General features: G+C 39.0%; 1 protein-coding gene across 6 annotated transcripts in view; it reads right to left on the bottom strand.

Annotated features, from left to right (window-relative positions):
- Positions 1-13,003, bottom strand: part of grid2 (glutamate receptor, ionotropic, delta 2) — a 528,950-nt gene that overhangs the window by 213,815 nt on the left and 302,132 nt on the right. For all 6 annotated transcript variants that reach the window (XR_009129664.1, XR_009129665.1, XM_058071482.1 and 3 more), the window contains exon 3: positions 12,147-12,434. Coding sequence is in view for 4 of the 6 variants with exons in the window: in XM_058071482.1 (XP_057927465.1) it covers positions 12,147-12,434 (288 nt within the window). In the remaining 2 variants the exon portion in view is untranslated. The remainder of the gene's footprint in view (positions 1-12,146; positions 12,435-13,003) is intronic.

Raw genomic sequence — 13,003 nt, 5'->3', positions numbered from 1 at the left:
CGGTAGAACATGAATGAATAAATGAAAAAAAAATCTCAAACTATATTATGAAAGCAGGAAGTGAACAAATGTAACAGTTACTGATTGTAAAAGTACCAGATGGAGGGGTAGGATTTAATAAGCTTTGCTTCTTCCTACTCCTTTCGGACATGTGGAACTGTGAACTGATTATGTGATGCATTCAATTGTCATCTGATGCATGTTCAAATGAAATTAAACCATTACCATTACAACACAGGAAGTTGTTTAGTGTTGTTCCATAGAATTGTAATGATCTACAGAATATAACATAACTGGGATACACTTGAGTGCCTCGACAATGAATAAGGTGCATGCAAGTCTAGGTAATCTTAATGAAGATACTTTGCTTGATACCGCCCCCGCTAATAATGTATATACGTTTGCCTGCGTGTGCGGTATGTAAAGTAGCCGCTAAATGATGTTACGTATTTGATATGAAAACAGGTGACATTGCCACCATTGCCGGTGTCATGCTATTGCAATTAGCGAGATTGATTGGACTTAAGAAGACACGACGGGGGTGGTGGGGATGGTGGGTGGGAGGGTTATGCTGTGTTTATGTTAATGAACCATTTTGGAGGATTAACGAGGTAATAAGATGATGACAGGAAGGATATTCAAACACGACACAACGTGGCAAATGTCAGCGATTTTGGGGAACAACACAAACACAAAATTTAGCACAGCAGATTTCTGTGATTTCAGTACAACATCATCATGGGGTGTGTTATTAGGTTCTACTATTACTCCATTTTCTTTTCACATGATGGTTAGAGTCCAGTACCAGGAAGTAGTGAATCTCCGAAATGGCATCAAATATTTTTATACAAGTCATATGCTGCGATCGTGTTTTGATCTGACAAATCTTAAGTACGTTTAATTAAATGTGTATATATACATATATAGCGATTCTACATTTGATTAAACGTACTTAAGAGTACTTAATAGTAACTGTCAATATAGTGATGTCAATATAGTGATATTTTGATCTGACAAATCTTAAGTACGTTTAATCAAATGTGTATATATACATATATAGCGATTCTACATTTGATTAAACGTACTTAAGATTTGTCAGATCAAAATATCAATATATTGACATCACTTTATTGACAGTTACTATGGTACTCATAATGTCATTGTATGGTCATATCACCTCGTACTTCGGTACATGACAAAAAAATAAATACACATACAAAAAAATATACACAAATACAAAAAAATTTAAATAAATTAATTTTTTTTAATTTAATTATATTATAAAAAATTAATAAAAAAACTTAAAACTATATTAGGAAAGCAGGAAGTGAACAAATGTAACAGTTACTAATTGTGAAAGTACCAGATGGAGGGGTAGGATTTAATAAGCTTTGCTTCTTCCTACTCCTTTTGGACACGTGGAACTGGGAACTGATTATGTGATGCATTCAATTGCAATCTGATGTACGTTCAAATTAAATAAAACCATTACCATTACCATTACCATTACCATTACCATTACGTTGAACTCCGATGGAAAAAGCAGTACAAGTTGGATTGCAAGGTTTATGGTGTGCATAAAGCACCCAATGTGCACTTATTGCAGCGATGCCATAGCTCAAAACAAGAAATATCGTCACGGTTTAATCTTGTGACACTCCTAATTAATATTCCAAATTATCACGATTATTACCAATAACTGTGTTTTCAGTTTTATTACTATTTTTTAACTTGGATTTTTAAAATTACTTCTTGTATAAAAAAAATGCTAAATACACATTCTAAATGATGTAATATAATGTGGGCTACTACTCTGCAGCAGTTGGGTAAAATAGGATTCTAAATTTAAAAACAATCCATTCTCAGTGTAGCAAATGCGTGCAGCTGCCTCTTGCATAACAGTCGCTCATTTTAGTTCTGCTGTCGGACATTTCTTGGTGTGCTTTGACTTTCCTACGGCCTACACCTCTGGCTGTCCTTCCTCCTGCACGTCAGCTCAGAGTTCCTTTTCTATCATGCATGGAGCTTACAAGTCATACAAGTTTCCTAAAAACAAAACAAACAAAAAAAGCTTACGATTATCTATTCTTTTAGATCTAGTACTACGCTGTACTTTTATTCCTTTCTCCTCTTCCTTGACTTTATTTTTCTTAAAAATCCTTCTCGAGAGTTGCCCCGAAGGAGCTGAACCAACACTTCGAACAAAACATGGCACTCTCTATAAAGGGCTTTGCACCTTGGCAGTATATATCACCTTCAGCCATTATCCCAAATCTTGTAATCCCACCATCTAACACCCCCAACCCCATCACTTTTGGCTTTTATTTCACTTCAGGGTTTTACAACGTGCTGTAAGAACCCACACTTGCGTGCCTCTATAGGTGCTGCTCTTTTTGGTTAGTGACCAGCAGTTAACTCTTTCATGTCCACGTCAGACGAGGCACTGATACTACCAATACTAATACTACTGCTACTAATAAAAATAATTGGACAAAAATGCAAAAATAAACTGTGAGGTGGTTATTCTGAACCCCAAGTGAATTCAATAAACAGAATATTTTCGTAGTTACTGTACCTGTTTATGACTTTATAAATATTCATTCATTCATTCATGTACTACCGCTTTTGCTCACGAGGGTCGCGGGGGGGTGCTGGAGCCGTAATATTTAAAAAATATTTAAATAAAATATTTAAATTAACAAAAGTTATTCTCATCAAATCATTTTTTTCTCAATATTTTGACTTTATTCTTGCAAAATTTCAGCTGATTTTCCAGTTCTGTTAACTACTTCAACTTTCTTGTAAGTTTCTATGCCGCTTATCCTCACTAGGATTGTGGGGTATATGCTGGAGCCTATCCCAGCTGACTTCAGGCGAAAGGCGGGGACACCGTGATGGGAATTCACCATTGGGGAGAATCCATGTAATATGACGGGGGTGTCCGCAGAGTTAGAGGCATGCGGACTGACAAAAAAAAGATTCAAAATATTAAAATTAAAACCAGCTCATGGCAACAAAGTATGTACAGTCGCTCCCTCACTCTGACGTATTTTTTTTTCTAAAATTAATCATTGATCACTGATTTGTGGTTTACTATGACCTATAATTAGTCCAAAGAAATATACATTTTCAAGCATAAAAATATTAGTTATATTAGTTGCATCAGTGGATTGGTGGCCAACCAATCACAGGGCACATATAGACAAACAACCATTCACACTCACATTCATACCTATGGACAATTTGGAGTCGCTAATTAACCTAGCATGTTTTTGTGGAATGTGGGAGGAAACCGGAGTACCCGGAGAAAACCCACGCATGCACGGGGAGAACATGCAAACTCCACACAGAGATGGCCGAGGGTGGAATTGAACCCTGGTCCTCCTAGCTGTGAGGTCTGTGCGCTAACCACTAGAACGCCGTGCCGCCCAAGTAGGATTCAATAAACAGAATATTTTCATAGTTACTGTACCTGTTTATGACTTTCTAAATATAATTTACATTATTATTAGAGCCCTCTAAACATAAAATAACACCCCTATAGTTATTTTTACACTCATATTACCCAATATAGTCAATATAATAAGACAAAATAAGCCATTTAGGACCTATTAAGAGCCATTTAAGGCCACTTATCGTATGGTGCTTATTTATAGTGACACTTAGTGGCTAATGCAGACAGTTCATCAACATCTTGTATCGGTGTTTTGTATTTATTTAATTATATTTATTTATTTAAGTGTATTTTAATTCATTTAGAATAGATTTTTATGCTTGAAAATGTTTAATTTAGGCCAATAATATGCAACATTTACATAAATATATATTTCTTTGGACTAATTATAGGTCATAGTAAACCACAAATCAGCGATCAATGATTAATTTTAGAAGAAAAAAAATATGTCAGAGTCAGGGAGCGATTGTACATACTTTGTTGCCATGAGCTGGTTTTAATTTTAATATTTTTAATATTTTGTTTTTGTCAATCCGCGGGCCTCTAACTCTGCGGACACCCCCGTCATATTACATGGATTGTCCCCAATGGCGAATTCGACTCATTCGAATTCAATGGCGAATGACCTGTAATTAATGAAAACATCCTTGCACGTTTAATATTCACACTAATAAGGTTTTGATTGATATGCGAAACGTTCAAGGACATTACTCCCGTCATTGACCTTCAAGATCTTAGGAGATTATAATTTTATGTAAAAAGCAACTGAAGTAGCAAATAAAAAGCACATGAAATGACAAATAAATAAAAATAATATCCATTCATTTCATCGGCCCAGCAACCTTACAGAGAAAACATATTTCGGCCATTTTTGTCCATTTGGTCACTACCCAACGCTCATGACGGTATTTGAGGGTATGATCGTAGCCCAACCAGTACCATTGAAAGCCTTTTTTCTCAGCATAATAATAATAATAATGAACCTAAAATATGTAGAGAGGTTTTGCCTCACTGTGAAAAAAATTATGGATTCATTAACGATGCAAAACTATTGCTCTTCCAAGCAGCAAACCTGTCTGTGTAACCAGTAGGGAGAAGAAAAAATCCCCAAAGTAGCCTCTCCTCCTCAGCCTTTGGTTTCCAGGCTGTTAGATTCTATATGAAGTCCACTGAGATCAAGAGCACCACTCTCACTTTAGTTTAGTCAGCCGCTTCTTAAATTCAAGCCTCTACAGTATTTTTATTAATCCTGGACACGCTTTCCCTTTTTCCTTGGAGAGGCTTACAAGCGTGTACTTGAAGATCTATGAGCGCATCATTAGAAAGATAAAATATTATTTTTACAACACTTTAGCTATTTGCCCTTTTTTTTGTCTGATAACCCACTGTCACATAAAAATGTATTTTTCTGTTCTAGTATTGCTATAGTGGAACCTCGGTATGTGTTGTTTTGACAACGCCGTGATTGTCTAAATATCTGGCAACACAAATGAGAAGCAAGGTATAGTGACTGTAGGTGCATGAGTGCTGCCGGGCACTTAAAACCGACCTATTATTATGATCATTTTCGACTCTTTGTATTGAGCTGTGGACTCCGATAGAGCAGCTACACACAATAACCATAGCACAGAAAGACTTCTAGATCTTTTAGATTCTGCAGATTGGTCAAACTCTCAAGCGCTCCCAAGGACTTCTGGATATGTGACTAACATGCTAACCACTCATCCACCGTGCGTCAGCCTCCAATTTTTTATTAATTCATTTTCTACTGCTTTTCCACAGGGGGTGCTGGAGCCTATCCCAGCTGTCTTTAGGTGAGAGGCGGGGTACACCCTGGACTGGTGGCCAGCCAATCACAGGGCACATATAGACAAACAACCATTCACACTCACATTCATACCTATGGACAATTTGGAGTCGCCAATTAACTTAGCATGTTTTTGGTCTGCGCGCTAACCACTCGACCGCCGTGCAGCCTCACATTATTATTATTATTTATCTTCTTTTGTATTATACGGGAGCCAGGCAACGACATTTTGTTGGCAATTTCACTGCTGTGTTATTGTGCAATGAAAATAAAGGAAGTCTATCGGTCAATTTGGAGTAGCCAATTGACCTAGCATGTCCCCCCCCCCGGAGAAAACCCACACATGCACGGGGAGAACATGCAAACTCCACACAAAGATGGCCGAGAGTGGAATTGAACTCGGGTCTCCTAGCTGTGGAGGAAGGAAGGAAGGAAGGACTCCACACAAAGATGGCCGAGAGTGGAATTGAACTCGGGTCTCCTAGCTGTGGAGGAAGGAAGGAAGCAAGGAAACAAGGAAGGAAGCAAGGAAGCAAGGAAGGAAGGAAACAAGGAAGCAAGGAAGGCAGGAATGAATGAAGGAAGCAAGGAAGGAAGCAAGGATGGAAGGAAGGAAGGAAGGACTCCACACAAAGATGGCCGAGAGTGGAATTGAACTCGGGTCTCCTAGCTGTGGAGGAAGGAAGCAAGGAAGGAAGGAAGGAAGGAAGGAAAGAAGGAAGGAAGGAAGGAAGGAAGGAAGGAATGAAGGAAGGAAGGAAGGAATGAAGGAAGGAAGGAAGGACTCCACACAAAGATGGCCGAGAGTGGAATTGAACTCGGGTCTCCTAGCTGTGGAGGAAGGAAGGAAGGAAGCAAGGAAGGAAGCAAGGAAGCAAGCAAGGAAGGAAGCAAGGAAGGAAGCAAGAAAGGAAGGAAGCAAGGAAGGAAGGAAGGAAGGACTCCACACAAGGACTCCACACAAAGATGGCCGAGAGTGGAATTGAACTCGGGTCTCCTAGCTGTGGAGGAAGGAAGGAAGCAAGGAAGGAAGCAAGGAAGGAAGGAAACAAGGAAGGAAGGAAGGAAGGAAGCTAGGACGGAAGCAAGGAAGGAAGCAAGAAAGGAAGGAAGCAAGGAAGGAAGGAAGGAAGGACTCCACATAAGGACTCCACACAAAGATGGCCGAGAGTGGAATTGAACTCGGGTCTCCTAGCTGTGGAAGAAGGAAGGAAGGAAGGAAGGAAGGAAGGAAGGAGGGAAGGAAGGAGGGACGGAAGGAGGGAAGGAAAGGAAAGGAAGGAAGGAAGGAAGGAAGGAAGGAAGGACTCCACACAAAGATGGCCGAGAGTGGAATTGAACTCAGGTCTCCTAGCTGTGGAGGAAGGAAGGAAGGAAGGAAGGAAGGAAGGAAGCAAGGAAGGAAGCAAGGAAGGAAGGAAGGAAGGAAGGAAGGAAGGAAGGAAGGAGGGAAGGAAAGGAGGGAAGGAAGGAAGGAAGGAAGGAAGCAAGGAAGGAAGGAAGGAAGGAAGGGAGGTAGGAAGGACTCCACACAAAGATGGCCGAGAGTGGAATTGAACTCAGCTCTCCTAGCTGTGGAGGAAGGAAGGAAGGAAGGAAGGAAGGAAGCAAGGAAGGAAGGAAGGAAGGAAGGAGGGAAGGAAGGAGGGAAGGAAAGGAGGGAAGGAAGGGAGGAAGGAAGGAAGGAAGGAAGGAAGGAAGGAAGGAAGGAAGGAAGGAAGGAAGGAAGGAAGGAAGGAAGGAAGGAAGGAAGGAAGGAAGGACTCCACACAAAGATGGCTGAGAGTGGAATTGAACTCAGGTCTCCGAGCTGTGGAGGAAGGAAGGGAGGAAGGAAGGAAGGAAGGAAGGAAGGAAGGAAGGAAGGAAGGAAGGACTCCACACAAAGATGGCTGAGAGTGGAATTGAACTTGGGTCTCCGAGCTGTGGAGGAAGGAAGGAAGGAAGGAAGGAAGGAAGGAAGGAAGGAAGGAAGGAAGGAAGGAAGGAAGGAATGTCCACCCACTGTGGTGTCACTCGATTGATCATGTCAGACTTGGATGGTTTTTTTAACTGATCAGATAATCTCTTTGAGAGTGGGAGTCCTGTTACAGCTTTAAAAGTCTTTGGTGGAACAATAATGAACATTTTTCTCGTCAGCGGCTTGACGGCAAAAACAAAATATATCAACTTTTCAACCGCTGTTACACAAGGGGAGCAAGCTTATAAAAAAAATGGCATAAGAGCTACAAATAAATGTCAAAAAGAAAAGTGACAGAAAACATGTGTTTTCACTGACACTGACAATAAGCAGGTGGACACTTACATCATGGAAACATTTGAGAGAACTGTCTGTTCTCTAAAAGAGGCGACGCCTTCAGGGAGCACTGGTATCATCTTAAAAGGCCATCTTTTTCCAGCTTTTTTTCTGATGCTTCCCGTTCTCCGCGGACAACGGGTGAGGCCACTCGGGAGCGAGTGTGATGGCTTAAACGAGCGTCTTCTGTGGCTGGCTGAACAGCTCGCCCAAACCCTCAGTGGATTTGTGTGGTAAACCGATGACCACAAGCCACAGAGGGCATCACACATGGGTTCTTGGGTTATGTATGTATTTGTGTGTCCATTGGGTATTGAACCTGACCATTTGGGGTTACATTTCGAGTTAGTGCTTTGGACCTAGTGTATACACAGTATGTCACTCGTATCTAATTCAGGACCACAGAGTGACTGTTTGCATTGATTCATGGGAAAGTACATCGCTGTACTTGTGTGGTGTGATTTTGTTTGGGCAATTGATTCTGCGGAATTATGCAGCACAGCGCAAATAATGTAGTTTGTTGTGTGCAATCGTGTACAAAAACCTACCAAAAAAAATCCATACTGTGGTTTGTTTATATTATTTTGGTACACATTTTGGGCTTGTGAGACTGGGTCAAGTGTACTTGACAAAAAATCAAAAAAAAAAAAGTAAACTATATTAGGAAAGCAGGAAGTGAACAAATGTAACAGTTGCTGATTGTAAAAGTACCAGATGGAGGGGTAGGATTTAATAAGCTTTGCTTCCTCCTACTCCTTTTGGACATGTGGAACTGGGAACTGATTATGTGATGCATTCAATTGTAATCTGATGCATGTTCAAATGAAATTAAACCATTACCATTACCATTTAACATAGCATGTTTTTGGAATGTGGGAGGAAACCGGAGTACAAATAAAATAAAAATAGTAGTAAAAATAAAATTAAAAAATTAAAAAAATAAAAAATTAAAAAAAATTAAAAAAAATTAAAATTAAAAAAATTAAAGTTAGAAAAAATAAAACAAAAACCAAAAAAACAACTTAAACTATATTATGAAAGCAGGAAGTGAACAAATATAACAGTTACTGATTGTAAAAGTACCAGATGGAGGGGTAGGATTTAATAAGCTTTGCTTCTTCCTACTCCTTTTGGACATGTGGAACTGGGAACTGATTATGTGATGCATTCAATTGTAATCTGATGCATGTTCAAATGAAATGAAACCATTACCATTACCATTTAACATAGCATGTTTTTAGAATGTGGGGGGAAACCGGAGTACAAATAAAATAAAAATAGTAGTAAAAATAAAATAAAAAAATAAAATTATTTTTAAAAATTACATTTTTTTTTAATTAAAAAAAAAAAAAAGTTAGAAAAAATAAAACAAAAACCAAATAAAACAACTTAAACTATATTATGAAAGCAGGAAGTGAACAAATATAACAGTTACTGATTGTAAAAGTACCAGATGGAGGGGTAGGATTTAATAAGCTTTGCTTCTTCCTACTCCTTTTGGACATGTGGAACTGGGAACTGATTATGTGATGCATTCAATTGTAATCTGATGCATGTTCAAATGAAATTAAACCATTACCATTACCATTTAACATAGCATGTTTTTGGAATGTGGGAGGAAACCGGAGTACAAATAAAATAAAAATAGTAGTAAAACTAAAATTAAAAAATTAATTTTTTTTTTAATTTTTAAAATAAAAAAAAAATTTAAAAAAATAAAAGTTAGAAAAAATAAAACAAAAACCAAAAAAAAAACAACTTAAACTATATTATGAAAGCAGGAAGTGAACAAATATAACAGTTACTGATTGTAAAAGTACCAGATGGAGGGGTAGGATTTAATAAGCTTTGCTTCTTCCTACTCCTTTTGGACATGTGGAACTGGGAACTGATTATGTGATGCATTCAATTGTAATCTGATGCATGTTCAAATGAAATTAAACCATTACCATTACCATTTAACATAGCATGTTTTTGGAATGTGGGAGGAAACCGGAGTACAAATAAAATAAAAATAGTAGTAAAACTAAAATTAAAAAATTATTTTTTTTTTAAATTTTTAAAATTAAAAAAAAATTAAAAAAAATAAAAGTTAGAAAAAATAAAACAAAAACCAAAAAAAAACAACTTAAACTATATTATGAAAGCAGGAAGTGAACAAATATAACAGTTACTGATTGTAAAAGTACCAGATGGAGGGGTAGGATTTAATAAGCTTTGCTTCTTCCTACTCCTTTTGGACATGTGGAACTGGGAACTGATTATGTGATGCATTCAATTGTAATCTGATGCATGTTCAAATGAAATTAAACCATTACCATTACCATTTAACATAGCATGTTTTTAGAATGTGGGAGGAAACCGGAGTACAAATAAAAATAATAAAAATAGCAGTAAAAATAAAATAATAATAATAAAAAAAAATAAAAATTAAAAAATTAAAAAAAATTAAAGTAAAAAAAAAATAAAACCAAAAAAAAAAAAACTTAAATTATATTATGAAAGCAGGAAGTGAACAAATGTAACAGTTACTGATTGTAAAAGCACCAGATGGAGGGGTAGGATTTAATAAGCTCTGCTTCTTCCTACTCCTTTCGGACATGTGGAACTGATTATGTGATGCATTCAATTGTAATCTGATGTTCAAAACCAAACCATTACCATTTTTGATCCAACCCTGGCTCCAAAAGCTTTCTAGACCGAGTGAGCGAAATGTTTAGCAATTCTTGATTAGGTTTGAGATCATGGATTTTTCAGTGAGTGACGGGGAGAAAAGCCACCACAAACCATTCCTCAAACATTGCCGTTTTGTTTGTTTGGGCCGATGCATCAGAACCTTGACTTGATGTTTCCACCTCCTGTGTCCTCATTTATATGGTATGTTCCCTTGTGTCCTAACATATCTACTGGGGATCATACAAATAATTGGTTGTATTCAGTTCGATACGATCATTATGTTCAGGTGTCGTGGGAATTTACTGTTACAGTCTGCGGCCACATTATGATGCAGAATCATTACAAGGCTTCCCGCATCTGCAAGATAAGTTCACAGTTCACAACTTCCATGTAGTTTACGTGGGTGATTTAACCATGGCGGTCGAGCCTTTCCACAAGGGCTGCATTAGTCACCATTCAATATTAATCCAGTATATAAACCGCTTCCTGCAGCTCACTCATTTGAAGATGCTTTCCCTATGAAATATTTAGAGCGCTGATAAACTGCTTTAATGAGTTGACTGGGGATGCATTTCAAAAAAACAAATCCCACCCTAGCAGCATTCCCATTGGAGATCGATGACGACCGCGCATTGCATTGTGTCTAATCGAGTACAATGCAAAAGCTCATTAAGGCCACGAGAAAGTCATTCAGGAGTGAATCACCAAAGGCAGGAAACTATCACAGAGCTCTTTATGGACTCAAGCTTGTCCACCGCATCTGATGGATGCCGTCACAGCTGGTGTTTTCCACACAAACTACTCCACGCTTTCAAAGAGAAACATACTTTTGAGGTTGAGCCCATTAGTAGCAATGCATCAATCATCCCCCTCCCTGTCTGTATGACTCACAGCTAAATTACCCCCACACCAGGATGCAGATGAAGGAAAATGGAGGGGTGATATTGTAAAACAGCGTTGACGACGTGTATTTTCTAGCCACACTGCGCCTAATGATGACACCCTTCTCGCTTGCTAAATAGCGATGCTTCTTCACGATTCTTCACAGTTGCATCGGTGGACTGGTGGCCAGCCAATCACAGCGCACATATAGACAAACAACCATTCACACTCACATTCATACCTATGGACAATTTGGAGTCGCTAATTAACCTAGCATGTTTTTGGAATGTGGGAGGAAACCGGAGTACCCGGAGAAAACCCACGCATGCACGGGGAGAACATGCAAACTCCACACAGAGATGGCCGAGGGTGGAATTGAACTCGTGTCTCCAAACTGTGAGGCCTTCGTGCTAACCACTCGACCGCCAATGCAAGTCAACTAAGGTCAAAAACATTGCGTTACAATAAGTTATATCGTCAATGCTGTGCAGCCCCAATGGTTATTCAGCTACACAAAAAATAAAACACGACTATAGTCACAATAATACTTTTTTTATTTACAACATATTGCGCAACTGCAGGGTCTTGAGACACATGCTAACTCGCAAACTAGAGAGCTAGCGACCTAAACGGTAGCCTTCAAGTTATTTCCTTTAAACTTAAATAGCCAAAAACTTACCACTTCCACACGGATAGGGAGGATAACTATTAACAGTTATTTAACCTTTAACATGAACATTGATCAAACGTAATAATTTTTTCTGGGTACATGATACCATACAGCATCCATATCAAACTTGCGCGGGCCGCACTAACATTAAACTTTCAAGTAGTGTCCTGCGGGCCACATTTGGCCCGCGAGCCGCGTGTTTGAGACCCCTGCTATAAATCCTGCAAAACTTATCTATAGCTAATTCTGCACGGCACGCACATGACACCATGAGGAAATAGGACAGGTTTCCTGATTTAAGTATATAGCTAAGTAGCTCACTAATATCCAAAGATACTACTGGTACTACAAAGTTACTTACCAAAATGCGAGTCGTAGAAAAGCACAAACTTTTGCCAGCTGTACTCGGACACCACCTGCATGATGACCTCGTTGAGATAAACGGGCGGGCGCACCATCAGCGTGTAGTCGTCGGCCCCGTGGCTGCGGCTGGTGGGCGGGCAGGCCGAGCGAGGTGTGCCCGCTGTGGAGCGCTGAATGAAGAGGTGGGGGATGTGCATGGCGTCGGCCAGAGTCTGGAGGCTGCCGGCCGACATGCAGCCGATGGAGCTGACCAGGGCCAGGATGCCGCGGTTCATCAGCTCGCAAGCTGGAGAGAAGAAAGAGGTGACAAATCATTTAGTTGCTTATTTAATCGACCGGTTCTTTGAAGTTATTTGTTACTGTCAATATTGCATACACAGTACAGTGTATGCACAATATAAACACTGTATGCAATTTATGAACAGACATCGGAAATATGGTTTATTAGGTGGTTGCACGTCTTGGAACCATAACCATGTGGGCTCACATTGTTTTGTATTTCTCTAATTTCCCTTCATTTATGCCGATGATATGATTATGTAACAATTTTGAAACGATAACAATCGCTCATATCGAATTGATTAAATTGATTAATTGGGTGATTCAAAAAGTCATTGCAAGTGAGTAAAAAAGCACAGGATATTCACAGTAAACGATTTATTAAACTATAATCATGTTGAATTTGGAATAAATGCTAGACACATGCTTCCCGACTATGAACCATATAAGGACGTCCACCCTTCTGTGACATCACAAAGGGAGAGTTTTACCACGCCTTCTGAAACCCAGCGTTTTGGACCATCCCAAACTTCTTTCAGGGCTCACTTCCTTATCACCTCGTACTTCGGTACATGA

This window comes from Doryrhamphus excisus, chromosome 4 (assembly GCF_030265055.1).
Source record: "Doryrhamphus excisus isolate RoL2022-K1 chromosome 4, RoL_Dexc_1.0, whole genome shotgun sequence".
NCBI classification, from domain to species: domain Eukaryota; kingdom Metazoa; phylum Chordata; class Actinopteri; order Syngnathiformes; family Syngnathidae; genus Doryrhamphus; species Doryrhamphus excisus.
Note: the sequence above shows the minus strand (reverse complement) of the source record. Positions and strands in the feature narration are given on the sequence as shown.